The 20,419-nt window shown below is 36.4% G+C and overlaps 1 protein-coding gene across 1 annotated transcript in view; it reads right to left on the bottom strand.

The window, feature by feature from the left end:
- Window positions 1-12,480, bottom strand: part of LOC111057770 (exocyst complex component 2) — a 33,874-nt gene extending 21,394 nt beyond the window's left edge. Inside the window, exons 1-7 of the mRNA XM_039420420.1 lie at window positions 12,407-12,480; window positions 12,008-12,203; window positions 10,323-10,443; window positions 8,202-8,416; window positions 6,440-6,555; window positions 4,094-4,224; window positions 3,113-3,183 (exon numbers count right to left, since the gene is read on the bottom strand). Coding sequence (XP_039276354.1) covers window positions 3,113-3,183; window positions 4,094-4,224; window positions 6,440-6,555; window positions 8,202-8,416; window positions 10,323-10,443; window positions 12,008-12,203; window positions 12,407-12,456 — 900 coding nt within the window. The 5' untranslated portion in view covers window positions 12,457-12,480. The remainder of the gene's footprint in view (window positions 1-3,112; window positions 3,184-4,093; window positions 4,225-6,439; window positions 6,556-8,201; window positions 8,417-10,322; window positions 10,444-12,007; window positions 12,204-12,406) is intronic.
- Between the last annotated feature and the right edge of the window lie 7,939 nt (window positions 12,481-20,419).

The following is a 20,419-nucleotide window of genomic DNA, read 5'->3' as shown; positions in this document are numbered from 1 at the left end:
CTAATTTCAAAGTATACTAAGGAGAAAGGAGTGAAAAAGGGATGAATATGGCCTATAATAGAATGATGAGGATAAGAGAGGGGTGGGAGAGGGGGCAGTGATGAGGGGGTGAGGAGTAAATTGAAATGGTAGGAGTAAAGGGAAGGAGTATAATATAAGGGATGATGATTATCAAGTAGACCTTAAAAGAAAAGAGGATAAATGGGGCCAGTAGAGGTATGAAGAGGATAAAAGAGTGGTAGGGAATTGTGGTGGGGGGGAAGAGTAAAGAGGAAGGGGGAACTTTTTCATCAATTTTTTGATTGTTGACACATTAAAGTTTGTTTTGATGTATAATTTATCTCTTAAGTATTTGAAATAAACAAGCAATTATGTTATCAAACTTTGAAACGCGTTTTTCTCAAAACTACCATTTCAGTTATGAAAACTTCAAACTGCCATAACTTTTTCAAATTTACAGATAAAAATTTGAATTTTGCATTGAATTGTCAGGAATTCATAGCTTAAAAATACAAAAATATTATCTCAAAATGTTCAAAGTGCGACTTTGGGTCCCTTTTCTCTTTCCGCATCACATATGTTCCAAGGCAAGCATCCTGGGGCAACATAGTGATGGATCACAGGAATGAGATGACTGACTCTGAACGCCAGGCCACGATTCATTCCCCAGCCACCAACACTAGTGGTGAATCCGAGAGGGATGTGGAAGAGTCAATACCACCCCCTACTGCTATGGATGTGGAGGAGTCCGTGCCACCCTCAATGGTTATGGACGTTGGAGAGCCAACGCAGTGTGCAACTATCAATGAAGTGGTCCCACCGTCCCAGGAACCCACACCAGGTCCCTCAAGGAGGAGGGATCCAGTGTTCTGCAAACGAGTCTCGACACCTGGTAAACGCAAACGGGCTGGCAAGCCACGTATAAAAATCCAATTACCAGATGGACGATATAAATATGTACCTGGTGGACCGGGTGTAGATGATGATCATAGTGAGTGGCATACACCTCTAAAGGTGATGCCTGGGAGGTGTACACCTCTTAAGGTGATGCCTAGATGGCTCACGCCTTTAAAGGTGGTGCCATAGAGGGCTCCGACCCCCCCCCCCCCAAGTAGGAGTGGGGTGTCACAAAGTAAAATTGTGACGGAAGATATTGCTAAATAATTAATAATATTGGAGAAAGACGCTCGGCTATCAGCAACGCTAGCCGACCGCGGAGATAAGGAAGGTACCGATGGCGCACCATCTTCCGCGCATCGAGATGATTTCCACCGCCTCTGGCGGCGGCACAACTCCATCCCCTCCACTTTCGGGGAGTATTTAAACGCCGGACGAGCCCCAGTCCACAGCATTCCGCTCACAAACCTTCCTGCTCCTGGTACAGCGGCCCGTTGGCTGCCGTACGTCCCCGACCTCCTGCCCTGGTACAGCGGCCCGTTGGCTGCCGTACGTCCCTAACCTTCCATCTCCCTAGGGCACAGCGGACCGTTGTCTGCCGTCCCTGTCCTCCCATCTACCTAGGGCACAGCGGACCGTTGTCTGCCGTCCCTGTCCTCCCATCTACCTAGGGCATAGCGGACCGTTGTCTGCCGTCCCTGTCCTCCCATCTCCCTAGGGCACAGCGGACCGTTGTCTGCCGTCCCTGTCCTCCCATATACCTAGGGCACAGCGGACCGTTGTCTGCCGTCCCTGTCCTCCCATCTCCCTAGGGCACAGCGGACCGTTGTCTGCCGTCCCTGTCCTCCCATTTCCCCAGGGCACAGCGGACCGTTGTCTGCCGTCCCTGACCTCCCATCACCCTAGGGCACAGCGGACCGTTGTCTGCCGTCCCTGTCCTCCCATTTCCCCAGGGCACAGCGGACCGTTGTCTGCCGTCCCTGACCTCCCATCACCCTAGGGCACAGCGGACCGTTGTCTGCCGTCCCTGTCCTCCATTTCCCCAGGGCACAGCGGACCGTTGTCTGCCGTCCCTGACCTCCCATCACCCTAGGGCACAGCGGACCGTTGTCTGCCGTCCCTGTCCTCCCATTTCCCCAGGGCACAGCGGACCGTGTCTGCCGTCCCTGACCTCCCATCTCCCTAGGGCACAGCGGACCGTTGTCTGCCGTCCCTGTCCTCCATTTCCCCAGGGCACAGCGGACCGTTGTCTGCCGTCCCTGTCCTCCATTTCCCCAGGGCACAGCGGACCGTTGTCTGCCGTCCCTGACCTCCCATCTCCCTAGGGCACAGCGGACCGTTGTCTGCCGTCCTGACCTCCCATTCCCCCAGGGCACAGCGGACCGTTGTCTGCCGTCCCTGTCCTCCCATCCCCTAGGGCACAGCGGACCGTTGTCTGCCGTCCCTATTCTTCCTTCTCCCCAGGGCACAGCGGACCGTTGTCTGCCGTCCCTATTCTTTCCATCCCCTCAGGGCACAGCGGACCGTTGTCTGCCGTCCCTATTCTTTCCATCCCCTCAGGGCACAGCGGACCGTTGTCTGCCGTCCCTATTCTTCCTTCTCCCCAGGGCACAGCGGACCGTTGTCTGCCGTCCTATTCTTCCTTCTCCCCAGGGCACAGCGGACCGTTGTCTGCCGTCCCTATTCTTCCTTCTCCCCAGGGCACAGCGGACCGTTGTCTGCCGTCCCTATTCTTCCTTCTCCCCAGGGCACAGCGGACCGTTGTCTGCCGTCCCTATCCTTTCTGTCCTTCCTTTTCCTACTCCACTGGAGCGGAACCGAGGCCGTAAGGCCGATACAAAATTACATCAAAGTGGTGTCATCAGAGAAGAGAGCGACCTTCACGCCGTCAGAAGCACCAGGAGGTGCTGTTCACGCCAGCTGAGGCACAAAGAAGAAGGAAGAGGAACTTCGACTTGCCTCCTTTCCCCGCCCACATTACGACTGAGCGAAGTCATCCAGGAGCAACACCTGGGTATCAATCACCCACCTCTGAAGCTACTCAGGGTGTACGTGATAATATATTTGTAATATTATAGATTACAAAGGCATTGGTATGTAATAATCTTATAGGTTGCCCCCTCAATGGCCGATTTCAATTCCAAGTACGACACTAGCGCTGCATGTGAGTCTATGCATCTTTAAGGTCTTTGGCTATTGGTAATTCAACAATTACCTGAGAATCAAGGATTTGATTTCCACTTGGCGTTCTTGTATGTTTGGAATGCGAGCCTTTCGGAGTTTTCCCTGAAATTAAAAATAGAATGATTTTAAACAATCCTTCAATCTTGGTGATAAAGGTGGATCATTATTACAATTCAAATATTAAAACCTTTTGCAATCAGAGTTATTATAATCCTTAGTGAACAATAAGAACCATACTCTCTACAGAAAAGATTGAGAGTAATAATTACTCATTACCTGTCTGTATACTTCTCTATGATCTCATAGAATCGTGTTTTTGAACAGGCAAAAAGCTTATATGTGCATCATTCAAAATAGAAAGAAGTATGGAAAAACGAGTCAATTGGATAGTTCAATTTATAAATCAACAATCTAAAGTATTAGTTAAAATTCACATAAATATCTAGTTATAGAATAATTATACTGATATCATAGGTAATTATTTACAATTTAAATTGAACCAGATGAAATAGAAAACCATATTCATTCTTGGAATACTACCGATATATCGACAATTATTTACGTATATATCGACGATATTATATACAATTTAAATTGAACCAGATGAAATAGAAAACCATATTCATTCTTGGAATACTACCGATATATCGAAATATTCTTCAATCCTACTGGTGGAATTGCTATAGTTAGAGATGCTAATAGATAAATCAATTAGAACAATTTTAAACGACTAAGCAGTATGAGATTATCAAAGAGCAAATTATTATTTATCCAAATACAAAATGCTATGTTGTTGTAGAAGTGTTCAAACTGATTTACATTATTTAATATCATAATGTTATATAAATTTTTACCTAATTATTCTATTTGATATTATGTTATTTACATGATTGCAAGTATTTTCAGTTAGGTTCAATAAAATAGGAGTAGGTATTTTATAAATCCAAGTATACTGTATTAAAATATTTTTTTACAAACGAATGAATTAATGTAATTGGAGATTGTGACAAACCTTCTTCGATTGAGGTGTCAGCAGCCATATGAGTATTGAAGCAAGAATTGAGTTGCTGGGTGAGGTATTTGGCGTGCACTTGTATCGCGCTCCAAGCAGGGTCACCTCCTGCATCCAAGTTCACTAGATTTCTACAAAGATCGAGAAAAAATAGTCAATTGATTAAGGTTCAAATGAATTTGCTCAGGATCCTATAAATACCCTTTTTGACGTTGTAGAGTCAGAGGAATTGATAGGACGGCACAGTGTCTTTTACCACCACCTTCTATAGTAGGTAGCTGTGAATTAAGTCATCCAGGTATATAAGGTACAAAATAAATAGTTGATTCTTGTTTATAAATATCAATTATATCTTAAATATATTATAATCACTAAGATTTTTCATGATTTGATGATATATCTTCATAATTGAGATAACATATTTTAATAATTAATAATTATTATTAAACGAAAATCCAAATTAAATGCTGTACTTCACCCCGAAGACTTCTGCTACTGCAAATATTGACAACAGGGTAAACAGCTAGATGCAAATTCGATGAGCGCTACTATTCAAAAATTATTTGTCAGCCCGGGAATCGAACCCAGTAACCTCCTAATTGCCGGTCAGGAACGCTTACCCTTATACCAAACTGACAATCTCTGGATAGCAGCGCTCATTTTTTACGAAGCCATAGCGGCCAGCCAGTCTACAGATGGAGATATTGCAATTATTCAAATGCTAATGAATTGATAATTATTATCAGTCTATAATTATTATGCTATCCACAGATTGTCAGTTTGGTGTAAGCATTCCTGACCGGCATTTAGGAGATATTGGGTTCAATTCCCGGGCTGACAAATAATTTTTTAATAGTAGCGCTCATCGAATTTGCATCTAACTGTTTACCCTGTTATCAATATTTGCAGTAGTAGAAGTCTTCGGGGTGAAGTACAGCATTTAATTTGGATTTTCGTTTAATAATAATTATCAATTTATTAGCATTTGAATAATAATTATCGCAATTATTGCAATATCTCAGTTATTTCCATCTGTATTAGTTATTTGTGCAACTAGTGCGCAAAGTGACAGTTTGCTGCACCGAAAGAAACGTTTACGCCCGAGCCGTAGGCGAGGGCGGAATGGTTTCTTGAGTGCAGCAGAGGAACTTTGCGCACGTATTTCACATTAAGTTTTTCCTACAGTTACCATTGAATATGAAAAGTGGGTAATTATAGGTAAAATTGCCTGAAATGCATCAAATGTTTTTCTGTGTAATTTTATTATTGATAAAAACCTTAATTTATTGTCAAATTGAATAAAAATGTTGTCCTTGGTTATAATATATAATGAATAATAATTAGCGCGTTGTGCTTGGTTGCACCTCTGCTCACTATAGCAGCCACAGCAGTCACTGTTACCAACTTCATTTTGATTTTGCTGCACTGTTGCTCCATATAACCTACTAAGTATTTTGCGTTGCCATGTTGCAAATCTGGAGTGCAGAAAAATTTTTCCCGCACTAGAGCGGAAAAGTGATTCTTTGCGTTCTGTAATCAGTGCAGCAATGGCCACTTTCCAACGTAACTGTAGGAAAAATTATTAATTATCTTGACTGATAGTGGATGGTTTTTGTAGTACGCAGGAACTAAATATTTGGTAATAAAACTTGAATGTAACCACAGAAGTCCAAGAATTGCGTTTGAAAAAAATCAAGTATCTGTAAGAAAGAATAATTTGGAAACATGTATCATTATACGTTTTGACTAGTTTAAAACTCTCAATTATCATTTAGTAAAAGTATAAGCTCACTCTTGATAAATCAATTATTGTAGTTGAAATTCTAGGGCCGGTTTCCGAGCTCGGGATTTAGCTAAGTTCTAGACTTTAAACAGCTGGAGTCAGAAAATTGGCTTTCCGAAACGGGGCGTAGTCGTAGTCATAGTCAAAGTCACGTTTAAATTAAATTTCGGAAAATTGAACACAAAATAAAATAAAGAGAAAATTGTGTAAAGTTTCAGCTATTTTGAATTATTTAGGAATGTTCGTCAAGGTAAATCGTTTCCAATGATAGAAATGAGAAAATGAAGATTTATTTTGCTGCAACTATTTACTGCGACTACGCCCCGTTTTGAAAGCAATTTTCTGAATCCAGCTGTTGAAAGTCTAGAACTTACCTAAATCCCAAGCTCGTAAACCGACCCTAAATTTATTTTCTTGCAATAAAAAATAGTTACAAACAAAATGAATAGAACACAAGTAAACAATCCATCATACACACTGTACTGTAAATTAAATTTCCTTCTGCACTGCCAACAAAAGAGAACCAAGAATGTTTCATTATTGAGATGGAATGTTCTATTTACCTTATTATTTTCTTCTGTTGATCGAGAGTAGTTGGCATATCTTGCAGTTTTAGTTTGAGCATTTCTTGAAGATCATTTATTTTCTGTTCAACTTCAATCAATACTTTTTTGAAGATCTGAAAATTTATAAAACACTTATTACAACTCATCATTATATTCTTTGAATATCCATTACACTGAAAAATTACAATACTATTTGTATAAGCCTCAACCTTGAGTCACATTACCGAATTTTATTTTAAAATGGAGAAATGCTTTTGCTCAATCACCTTTAAGAGAATACAATACCATTCAAATAAAAAATTATATGAATTATCTAACATGTAGAGACAACATCTCATTAGAAACTTTTAACGAGAAAATACATTTATATTATAGAATGAAACTATCAATTATATCTATGGAAATGGAAAGAATCAAACGGATAGTAAATTATAAATGAATAGTGTCGAATTATTCATTTTTATACTACCCGATGAGTTTGAATTGCATTTCAATTTCCAACTTTTTCAAATTGAAAATTTTCAAAACTGGGACTATTAAAGGTTTTTAATTTTTGTAATAATATAATTGCGCCGACATGAATTAACTACTGCTTTTAGGATGCCGTGACCAACGGGTTAACTTGTCCATCCAGAACATGGGAGTGGGCCGCGAAACATTTTTTGCCTGAATTGGTTTACAAAGAGCATCTAAACTCGACTACGGCTACTCAACATTTCCGTATAATCCAACCTTCCCACGGCTGCTTTAGATCGTACATTACTGTATTTTAGTTATGTCATTAAATTACGTTTTCTATCCTAAAAGTCAACGCTCACAGCAACAGACATACGTATGCAGGCTGATGGAAAATCAAACGTCTGCAGACGTTACATACAGACGTGAGCAGACCGTAGTCTGCGTGCGTTGCAACATTCGATAACACGTAGAGGAATTTTTATTCTGTCTATCTGCAATTTCCGTCTGTTGCTGTGTGCAATTATCAATATCTACATGAATTTGGCTGGATTGCTTTAGGATCAAGCTTCAAGGCTACATCAAGCTTTAAACCTAGCTCCGCAGTGCAGGCTGGTTGCTTGGCTGAATCGGACTAGTCCTGAGACAGCAAATAATAGCAGCGTTGGTGGGAATGCGAGCGGCCGCAGTAACAACTTTCACCCAGCAATGGTCGGCGTAGTTCCGCCCAGCGGACAGACGAAAGATCAATCCAGTCGGTTATTTGATCCCTCCGGCCAGGCTCAGCCAAGCAGCCGAGATAACAGAACAAGGGTGGCGGTCTTATTCGCATTCATCAGCAGTTATTTTCTCACGATTATTTTGATTTTTCTGTTACCTATAATCACTAAAACCTATAATAACTCCAGTCACCAGTAAAAAGTTTCCAGAAACGTGGTGTACTACCATATTAATGACTTTTCATGATGATTTTTAATTATTTAAAAACATTGTTGACGTTCTGAGCCTTCAGGCTAAACTTGGGGTCGCTGATAACGAATCTGCAATCAGAATTTCTTTATCACGAAAAATAACGAAGAAAAAACCAGCTGTTTATCTTCCGGCAACCGTTAACAGTCATCCTGCAATCAAATCAAATCAAATATTTTTGATAATTTTTTCGGCCAATGAGGCCGAAACACTTCCAAGCCAGACGACACCCATCTCAAATGACAACAACGCCAAGCTGTGAGAAACCATCCTGCACTGCGGCGCTAGGTTAAGGCTGGATTGATATAGGAGCAGCTTACTAAATTCTACTTACGACAACATCAGTCTTTCCGAATAGGTTGAGCGCACGCGCATAATCATTGATGACGGCGTCGTATTCGCCTCTCTTGATGTTGCGTTCAATAGCCACGGGGAGGGTGAAGAGGAAGCGGAACCGCTGCAAGACGCCCAACGCGTTTCGTGTCGCGTCGGCCCTTTCCCGACGCTTCAGCACTCCTTCAAATAGTTTATTCGCTTCCAACATCGAATCTGAAATAACCGGTCTTCTATATCAATATTAAAACCACAATTTATATTCAATCACAAACAACAATGGCCCATATGAATAAAACCAGAGTAAATGCTCATGAGCAAAAGCATTGAGCATTAGGTTTTGCTCATGAGCAAAAGGTAGAAGCAAAAGCATTTGCTCATTTTGATATGAATAAGCTTTACCTTATACTCTTACCTTATGCTCCTGAACTCTGGAGCAAATGCTCACGTATTTTAAAGATTTTTCATCAGCTGATTCGCTTTTGTAGCCTTAATTTGTATTTATAGCTCACGGAAGCGCTAAATATGCAAACAGGGGGCACCGCTTGTGTTTGCGTCATCTGCTCTGTTTTCTATTTATGAATAGAGTTTTAGGTTAGTTTAGTTTAGAATTTTGAAATAATAGCGTGAAAAAATGTCATCTCTATAATAATCTTCAGCATATTCTTATAATATCAATAGCCTTCTTATAATCGTCTACACTCTCTTATTCTTAAATGCCTATTTCCTATTTTGTGATGGCTATCTTTATAACAGGTAACTTTTGTATTTATTCTTTTGTAGGAATAATGGTGATATATATCATGGTTGAATCTAAAAAGAGTTTTATAGTTCTACACTATTGTTGTGATAGTATCTGGTATAGTTTCCTCTTCCTCATACGAATTAGTTGAGCCATTTTACCATGAGCAAAAGGTGATAAGCTGCTCTAGACTAGACTCACCTTTTTTGAAGCATTTGCTTCAAAAGTTGAGCAAATGCTCTAGTTTATTCATACAATTTTGAGCAAAAGCTTTTACTTTTGAGCAAATGCTCAAACTATTTTTTTTGATAAGTATGAGCAAAAGGTTTTACTCACGTTCATTCATAGAAAATGAAGCAAATGCTCCATATTTTAGAAGTATGAGCAAATGCTCAACTTTATTCATATGGCCCAATAAGTGTTGTTGATTTTTGCACATTATTCCTAAGTGAAAAGTGTAAATTTGAAGTATTGTGCTCACTATAACCTTAGTGTCCGGTTTCCCATTAGGGAACTTTGGACTATATACGGCGAGGTGGAACTACCCTTGGGTCTCCCCACCATTCAAAGCCATACGCTAATAATAATTGGACATTATTTTCCTCTATTGTTATCATTTCAACACATATAAAGGAAGCAATAAAAAGTACAAAAAATTGAATGATCAAGTGGACATTTTTGAATAAAAAAAATGGTGACTTGACCTCCATTTGCATGGACCGCTTGTATCTCTCTATCCTATTTAGTTTCATTGTCAATTATCTAAAAAATTGAAAAATTTGTGATGTCAAAATTTGTGATGTCATTTGTGATGTCAAAATAAAAAAGTGATTTGTTTTTATTTTTTTTTATTTTTGATAACACATTTTAGATAACTATTGGTATGCACTTCCTAATTTACCTACATAAATGACAAAGATTACAATTTAGGCGAAATATTTAAAAAATTGACATAAGGACTGTGGAAATGAAGTTCCATAGAAAAGCTGTTGGAAAAAAAAAGAATGAACTAATCATACATGGTATTCCATACTCATTATCATTCTCAGTAGAAAGCTATATTTTTATATCTCCAAGATTACTTTCCTATACTTGAATTGTTATTTCTTAGAAACAGAATCATCCTAATATATTTGTTGTACCTAATTAGAGCTCACATTTTCCATGCTTTATTTTTGTTGGGACAGTTTCCCTAGAGTGACAGGAAACAATGCTCTTCTCTACTAATATACCAGTCATTTTTCAACCTCCGATCACGTATCATATGACACAGGCAAGGGATGGGGGGGGAGAATTTTATAGAGCTGAAAAGCTTGTTATAGGACCTTATTTTATTGATCCCTTGGATATAAGAAATGTTTAAGACCAACTTGAACGTACCTGCAATTGAGTTCTCCATTTTTACTGTTCTATCAACGCCAAAATTCTTTATATCAGCTTCAAACTTTTCCTTGAGGAGAAACAGAGTATCGAGTTGTTCCATCACTGAGCCAACATTTGCCTGTGGAAATTTGAGTGTGTTATTTGTGATAATAATCCGTTTAAACATCAATGGTATTTGAAATTCAGCAGGATGCACATAAATTATTCATTTCCGACATGATACAACATAGCTTCAAAAATGCTTCCTCAGGCAGTCTTGAGGGAATTGTATTTTGCTTTGGTTGACTCTAAAATTAACTTTGGTATAACTTGTTGGGGCTCTACATATAAAACCAATTTGAAGCCTCTAGTCACCTTACAAAAATCAATAATCCGAGTGATGAAAGGTGTTAGGAGAACAGAACACTCGTACCCAATCTTCCAATTTTACAAATGTCTACCACTGCGGTGTATTTTTGTTTTTAAGGTTCTGTCTTCTTTCTTTTTGTTATCAGGTGATCACAGTAGGCAGGTATATGAGGTGGATCACCTATATAGCACAAGAAGTGCAACTAATAACATTTTAAGGCTTCCTAGACCACATACAACCTTTTTCCAAAAATCATTTGTTTTCCTTGGCCCCAAATTTTTCAACAATGTGCCTGATTCAATTAAAAGAACTGATAATATTTTTTCATTTAAAAACAGATTTTCAAATGGCTTATTGGTATTTCACCAGAACTTATTGAAAGTTTATTCATTGTAACTAGTTAAGTTGTAAAATAATAGCACTTGTACACATGTAATTTCTATTCTTGAATTGCATGAATGGTGTGTGAATCTGCGAGTGAATGTAGTAGCATTAACTAAATTTTTTTCACAAGAGACTCCTACTTGCAAACAGATTTTTTATAATTTAGCAAGTAGTATTTTTGTTTTGACTAATAAATTATAGTGATTTTGTATGATAGTAACAAAATTCATTTTGTTTTGTTAAATCCTAGTTGGATAAGTCTATTAATCTACAAATTGTTATATAATGTAAAGTGTCATTTGTGATGTCAAAATAAAAAAGTGATTTGTTTTTATTTTTTTTTATTTTTGATAACACATTTTAGATAACTATTGGTATGCACTTCCTAATTTACCTACATAAATGACAAAGATTACAATTTAGGCGAAATATTTAAAAAATTGAGATAAGGACTGTGGAAATGAAGTTCCATAGAAAAGCTGTTGGAAAAACAAGAAGTGATAGAGTAAGGGATAATAGAATGAGGGAAGAACTAGGCATGAGAGATGTTAGTGAAAGGATAGGAATGAGGAAGTTGGGATAGTGTGGACATGTACAGCGAATGAGGGATAATAGCAAAACAAAAAAGTATGTTAATGTGAGAGTGCAAGGAAGGAGAGGAGTAGGACGTCCAAGGTATTCATATGAGGATCGGATTGAGGAGATAGGAGAGAAGAGGAAAGACTGTATCTGAGATGAAGAGAATGGCGATGGATCGGGAATCATGGAAGAAATGACTGAGGCTACCTACCCCAACGGTGTAATGGCACACTGGGGAGAGGAAAAGAAGAAAAATATTTGAAAAGTCCTGATTTTTTGTTAAGAACAGAAGAAATTATTCGTACTAACAGAACAAAACAGGTAAAAATTTAAATAAGTGAAGTGATCATAGAATGGAAAAAATATCCACCTTTAGAAATGATAACTGGCCTTCCTTTTGACCTTCGACTTTTCTCCTCAAATAGGAGAGTCCAACTCTGAGGTCCTCGAACGAGGTGGCATGATGATGCTCCAGCAGGAACCAGCCAGGCTCGAACTGGTCCGAAGCCAGATCACCACACCCCTCTGGGAACAATTCGTGAAGATCTTCTTCGGGAAACTTCTTCCTGAAATCAAACACATCATCAAAATGCGTCAGCTTCAAATATTCTACAACTGCGATTTGATAACGAAGCAATTCAAAATCTAAAATACTCAATTTATCTAAAATTTATTAACTTTCAACTTCAACACATGCAGCATTCCAAGAAAACTTAAAAAATAAATTCAATTAGATGAGCCATGCGGAGTAAGTTATGTGGAGAGGTACCTTTCAGATTCAGGAGAATCCTTTCTGCAGTGGATAAACAAAGGAAACATTACAATATTAAATTATGATCAGAGGTGCACCTAGACATGAAAAGACAGAGCTATCTTGAAATTGTTTTTGTACAGGATCTTACAAAATCAAATTTTATTTGCGGTTAACATTCACTGTGGTATTATATGAGAAATAAACATACTAATTATTAAAAACAATAACTACTACTACTATTGTTCTTGAAAATTGAGTGCATCTACAGTGAATCTCGAATGGATTTGATGAAACACATCAAAATAAAATCAGACATTCTTTTCAATCACTGGTAAATTCATTAATAATGATCAATCTTAATGACCACGGATTAATTAAATGAAAACGACTTGATATTGTCAAAACCACTGGTTTATTAAAACAATTTGAGTTACTAGTTACGGTTGATACACCTAGTCAATCTCTAGTAATGGTGTTACAGCCGGAACTGGTATCTCAAATTGTTTTAATAAACCAGTGGTTTTGACAACATCAAGTCGTTCTGATTTAATATGAATAATCACCATACAACCTTCACAACAAGACACAAAAATTACGACATAATATAAATTTAGGCCTGCTTTGCACAGATTATTAATAACAGATATTCGTAAAACAGGCATATTCAGTAGTATTAACCGCTTGGGATGTGTATCCTCCATTTTATCATCCAAACTTTCTAGGTTAAGACCTAAAATAAATTATACTGGATTGGGCGACGAAGTTTGGATAATTTGAAACAGTTAGACGGGCTACACACTGGTGTCGCAAGACACGAGTTTTAAGACGCGTGTCGTGTCTTATCAAATTTCAAGAGACTTGCATGTCTTTTGCATGTCTCTGTCGCTTGTCGCATGTCTTGTGATTTTCAGTTGTTACAAAGCTGTATTACAGACTGAGCATGAGCAGTGACAAAGAGTGCTCAGTGCTGGCAGTAAACAGTGTTCTCACTTCCAGCGAGAATTCATTGGCACAGAGCATACAGTGATTCAGCAACAGTTTTTCCCAATTTGCCAACAAATTATGTTTTTGACTTATCAGGTTTTGGAATGGAGCTCTTCAATTATATAGTACACATTCACTTTCACATTTCAATTCTCAGTAGACAAGAAAATGTTTCAACTAAAATTTTAAAGGATTAGTTAAGAATTGAAAATATGTCAACTGAGTTTTCCACTTTACTGATTTAAAAAATTCATTCAACCCCAAATGTAAGTTATCAATTTGAAAGATGATAACTGATGAATTTGAAAACCTTCAAACTACAAAGATAAGCATACCATCACCCTTCTCACTTACATGTTACAATATAAGTATTTATATAATTATTTATACTACGGAGTGAGCCAGCCAGGTTACTCAATATTATCACTATTATATAGGTATAAAAATGGTCTATCCCATTTTTCATTTATCTCCACAGGGCTACTTGTGCTATCATTTCTCTATGCTGTTACTCATTTGAGCTACAGTTGATATCCCCACAATGTAGAGGTGTTTAGAAAACAATCTCGCATAAACAGGTTATCAGAAAAGTGAGTTTTCCTAGAATTATGTAATAATTTATAATGATTTTTTAAAATGTATTCAACCCTAAATATTTAATGAGTAAATGTATGTAGTGAATGTATTCAAGTGATGAGTTTGGTATACTTTAGGTGATGAATCTGCAAATCTACAACCTATAAAGTTGATTGATTTGGACCATCTTTCCTTTTACCCCCGTATTTTCGGATGACCACGTTTTATTATCGGTCCCGCCTTACTTATAACAGTTGTGGGACCCATTGACGGCTTAAATTATATACTCAAGCCAGGTAGAACTTCATTAAGGGAGTCCCCACCAAAAAAATCCATACTAATATTAATGATTAGTATCCCTTTCACTTACATGCTACAATATTATGTAGATCTAATAAAATTTACAATCATTCTTTAGTTTATTGACAAAAATAATATATTTCTTTTGAGGTTAAGCAACAGCTGACAGCTGACAATGACAAGTATCAAATCAAGGCCTACTTGATAATGGAGGTCACTGTGATAATTGATAAAAATTTGGGTTGACAAAAATTTATTGTCATACTATTATAATCAGAATTAAAAGAGGGACTAGAATGTTTTTTTAACAATATACCGTATATTAAAGACGTAGAGTCATGACTATTGAAGTTCTATGACATTTTTTTCACAAGACAAAATCTCAAAGCATACTATCTTAACAGAAAGAGAGAATGAGAAAAATCAAAATTGCTCGAATTAAGAGCAGACAATCATTCAGTAGTTTGATAAGTATATTAAGTATAATGAATAATCGATTTTTTTGTTAAATAACTTCTCTAATAAGTTCAAATGTTTTAAATTTAGTTTTAAATTTACATTTGAACTTGATATTTTCAACAGTGGATACTAAACTCTCACCCTCTAAAATCTAACCCAACCTAAATTCTTAACCTGATCTAACACTAAATTATACATCCTATGAATAATAATAATTTTTATTATTATCATTATTATAGTATGCCAACCCTAACTCAACCTAACTACATCTAATCTGAAATTTATATGATGATGTCCACGTTATAATGGCAGTAGGACATCAGTGTTGCCGATTCTCTGCCTTATCACTGACTTCTATAGAGGATAGCTGACACCAGTATATCTGATGTAGACTCAATACCTATCAACTAATCATTCTTGTTTATAATAATCAATTATATTATTTCGGCAAGAAGATTCATTGTTCAATAATTAAATAATAAATTTTCATAAAGACTGAATATTAAATTTCGTTCATGAATTTTATCTGTAGGCCTACATTGTAAAAAAAAAAACGATTTGGCAACGTTGCAGAGCTGGTAAAGAATAGCTTTCTGCTTTTTCGAATGATAGTAGAGGATGGCAACACCAATGTTAAAAAAAACTACAGATGATTTATTCCTACTCAACATGGTATTATTTTCACTCATTGGTCATGGTATTTTTCGAATATGAAAACAAACAATTTAGTTCAATAAATGTAGCATATTTAATATTACATCAAAATTTGGTTAGTTTAAGAAAATGACATCAAAATTTTATATCTTCTAACACTAACACCAAAGATAAATATGTAACTTACTCATTCTCGTGATAATTATTCGTTTAATCATAAGCTGCAATAATTAATAATGATTATTCTCGAACTAGTGATATTTTTGGCTGGTCTAATATGTGGCTCACATCTGGTGAAAGAATACTGCATGAACAGAGACTCTCAAAAAAAGAAAAACTTGGTAGCCAAGTTGGTTTTTGACAAAGACATGAAATCTCGTTGTAATTCCATAGAGTGTTCACAAACTTACATTATCTATACAAATCAAAACTATGTTGGAACGGAGAAGATAAAAAAGTCAAAACGTAGAAAGCTGAATAAACGAAGTCACTTGACTATTTAAAAAATAAGTAGACCAACTCACTTGAGTTCACTGTGTGAGTAAAATATTTTGTGTTTCGAATCTTCAAAAGTCAAATCAAAGTTTATTCTCAAAAAACATCCACAATACAACAGTAGTGATAGTGTTTTGTTTTTCGAATCTTAAAAAATCAAATCAAAGTTTATTATAAAAAACATTTTCAAAACAACGGTAGGTAGTGTTAGTTAACTGATGTTTCAATATTCATTTAATGATGAAATAGCTAAAATCTTGGAGAAATATCGGCTTATATTAGGCTACCTACATTAAACTAAAATATCCTGCCTATTTTGAATTATGATTTAGCAATTTATTGTGTAAAAGAAGAAATGAATATTAATTCAATAAATTACGGTATACAGTATATGCTACTTTTTTTAATGCCTCTAATTGTTTTTCATATTAAGAATTTCACTAGGGTATGAGAGACAATATATTTTTTTCAAAATTATCACTTTGAAAACTAGTTTCTTTGGTTTGTAATGCAAAATACCGTAGAAGATCTTTCTCAACTAATTTCTGATTTAAGCTTTCCATCCACACATCCATTCTACATTTTCATCTAGCCTACAATAAATTAATGAATGTTTCTTCCAAAATCGCAGGCGTAAAATGCAGAGTATAGGGGGAATTTGGAGAAAAGTGATGTATCGGGTAAGTTAAGCTGCGTTTACATCAAAGCTATAAACAAAATGTTTATTTTTCCGTCCTTATAGATTCTATTGAATTGAACGGAACTTGACAAACACATATTCACATCATGTGTATGCTAAGTTATGTTCAATCTAATAGAATCTATAAGGACGGAAAAATAATCATTTTGTTGACAACTTTGGTGTAAACGCAGCTTCACATTTTTCAAATATACTATATAGAATCTAGAGATCATATAAAAAAACGGTAGGGTTTGGGTTAAACCTTATGGATACGGTAACGAAATTTTCTGTGTCAAATAACTCTTATTATTTTGTAAATATCGGGGCACCGAGCTTCGCTCGTTGTTTTTATTTATTGACTAGCGGGGCACCCGTGCTTCGCTACGGGAATTAAAAGATAAGATTATTTTTGTAAACCATTTATAATCTAAATTCTACCAAAATTGTTATAATCGTTTTTGAGATTAGGCCACAACTTGGCATGACAACTATTGAGTCAAATCATTCGATTAATCATTGATGTGTTGGAAGTGCTCTGTAGAATAGTAGTCCGATTGCAGCGAATTTTGTAGAATATTGGGCGGGGTTCAAGAGTCAACCTCGACTTTATTTTTTGGCAATTGATATTTCCCGTTGACAGTTATCAAATTAGCAGTGATCATGTTGTTTCTGCATGTTTTTGTTTCTGCTTGATGCAATTAAAGATTAAATTCCAAATTAAGTTGATTCGGAATTTGATGACTCTGGTATCCATGGATCTCTTGCTTATTCTGGAATTTTTGGCATAGCCTGTCGCTTACTTTTCGTTTAACTTATCCAAAAGCGTGAAAGCAGCCAATCCACTGATTCTTTCTTCCATGGAAGTCCATTCATAATAGTATAACATTTATTGTGACTGCTTTCTCATGTCTTGAACTTTACTATCATGTATATTGAAGTGGAATCATTTTAATGTGAATTTGCATAAATCTGAATAGAGTTCATTCACTTTGATTATTGACTACCAATATATGATTTCTTTCTTTGATCTTAGCTTGAAACCAAAAGCTTAGGGATGAAAATTTGGATGTAAACTAACATTCAACTTAATTTTATTTCTATCCAAATTGACAACTTTAGTATTTACTTGTAATCTATCAATATCAATAGTTTTGTCTTTTATGATGTAATGACATCATGAAAGGAAATAGGAGCAGCTGATGGAATATTATGTTTTATTTCGATTTATTTTTAGCTGCTTTTGAAAAATGGAAATATCAGGCCTAGTAGCACAAAAGCCTGTTCAATTTCAATCAGGATTAAATTTCATGAGAATTGATCAGAGCAGGGTTTTTTTTTAATAGAAGGCTTCTCTCATTGGTTCTCGTGGTATTTAGTCCAGAATAGGAATTAACAGTGCAACTGTCTCTCTCAATGCCATGGCTGAGTACAAACATAGAGCAACAGAGGAACCAATACAACAGAAGCTGAAGAAATTAGTCACATTTCTATCACCTTACAATGAACATTACATTCAACTACCATATGTTTGGAGAGATCGATTATAAATCTCTTTTGCTATCATCCTGACACTTTCTGAACCTATTACCGGTATACCAGATGTTCCAAGAATACTGCAGTGTTTTAAAATAAGGTCGCCAAATTTGGTAACTCAACTACAGCTATTATAATCTTTTTCATTTGCTCACACTCTCTTACGTTTTCAACAGACTATGGAAACCTTTTTTCTGATCAGCTGCTACTTAAGGGACCAATAATCCTTTCTCAAGGTACTTCAGCGAATTTTCCCAGAGTTGAGACCTGTTCCAAAATAATGTTTTTTGTCGCAAACCCACTATATTCCTGATTTAATCAAATCCGTCCGACATACATACATATCCACAAATACACATATTCAAACAGAGATTTCTTACTGAGTATAATTGACTTCAATGATTATGATTTCATTCAATGAGAGCTTTTTCCACATAATAATAATAATAATAATAATAATAATAATAATAATAATAATAATAATAAAAAGCTGGTAATAAGCATAATAATAATAAAATCTGGCATCAAAAGCAAAAATGTCAAACATGATTGAAATTGAAACAGTAGTGATCATCAACATTATTATCTTCATCTGATCTAAAGTAACCAAATATTAATAAGATTCACATCCATGTGTCAACATTGTTTGAATGGGGAGCATTGATGCTATTAATGAGAAATACTGACAGTCAACGAACTGTTATGCATATTCTCCAATATTTTTAATGGAAGCTACCTTCTATTTTCTTTGGTAAAACAATCAATGTTTGAGAATAATATTGATGCTTGGGAAAAGCGCCTTACTTCTATGGAACATATCAATTTCTACATTATGAAAAGGAACAACAGCTATTTGGCCGTATTAATAAATAACCCCTTTTTTTCGCCCAAGTTAAATTTTAGCCGAATTTCCTCAAACAGATTCCACAACGGACACTTCTGAAGTTTTAAAAAAACCCTCCATCTATAATAATGAATTATTAAAATTTAATCGAAATTGTTTAAGCAGTTATCGCAATCGGATATACAAACAAAATTAGTCTTGATAGAATAGGATCAATTGATAGAAGCAACTCCCGTCATAAAAGTTTGTTTTATGAAAAATAAAAACTATCTATACTCCCAGGAATAGCTCCGATTGAAGCAGCAGTGCCCAATCAATTTGTTCTCGAAGAATGCATTTTGATTAGTTCTTCAACTTGGTGCCAACCTAATGGAGTCATCTCAACTTAATGCCAACCTGTCAAAATTATTAATTTAGTTGCCAGTTAACAACTGTTTCGGAGAGGTACTCTCTCTAGATTATAGATCTATAATAACATATATGATATGGACATTTCTATTATAATTAAGAGATTGGGAGAAGAAGAAAAGACGACATGCTAAAAGACGAACTTTAAACCCTTAAAAACCACCCTTAGAGTTGAAATATCGCCAAAAGATTTCTTAGTGAGCACCTAGGACGTTTAAGGAAACTATATTCCAAGTTTTGTTGCAATCCATCCAGTAGTTTTCCAGAAATCGTGATCAGTGAGTCAGAGAGATTAGAATTTTATAAGTATAGAAGATAAACCGAACACAATTCTCTAAAATGATCGTGTTTATATTTCACAGCTGGCTATATGTCATCTTATGAATTTCGGAGATGCGATATTTTGATTTTTCACATACCTCACTCGCTCACTCATTTTTTTACTATCCACAGACGACGAAAGTCTCAGCTGTTTCAGCCAAGGATGAATTATCCTTTTAATGTCGTTCAGCGAGTTTTCTCAAGGATGAGACCAAGTGCACTCGAATCTTTATATCATAAACCTACTATGTTCCAAAATTCGTGAAAATCGTTAGAGCCGTTTTTTCGAGATCCGTTGAACATAAATAACCAGATATAAATATAAATAACCAGACTTAAAAATACAGAAATTGCTCGCTTAATATAATAGCATAACTCTTCTTATTTATTTTGACACCGTCTCAGTAATCAGGTGACTCGAAAAAGTCACGGCAGAGGACCAATGAGGTGTGTTTTGTACACTTTATCTCCTGTTTTTACTCATCCTTGTGTTACACGTGTTGTGCATTCCATTCAAATGTTGTAGATTTGATGTTACCTGTGCACTAGAGCTACATCTGAGTAGATTAAGATTAGAGACTGTAGCGGGTGACCTTGAAAGGACGGTGTGGCGAGCACTGATTACAGGGCTGAGTCGAAGAATCCCCCTTCCTCCCCCCCTCATCCAGGTGATCACGTCGTCTTCTTCATTCAGAATCCTGCCGGGTGTTATCATGCAACATGCAGGAATGCAGGCAGGCATTCAAGTACGTGAGTCAGTTCTGAGGAGAGA

The sequence above is a fragment of the Nilaparvata lugens genome, chromosome 2 (genome assembly GCF_014356525.2).
Source record: "Nilaparvata lugens isolate BPH chromosome 2, ASM1435652v1, whole genome shotgun sequence".
NCBI lineage: Eukaryota > Metazoa > Arthropoda > Insecta > Hemiptera > Delphacidae > Nilaparvata > Nilaparvata lugens.
The sequence above is the reverse complement of the archived record's forward strand: the minus strand, read 5'-3'. Positions and strand labels throughout refer to the sequence as shown.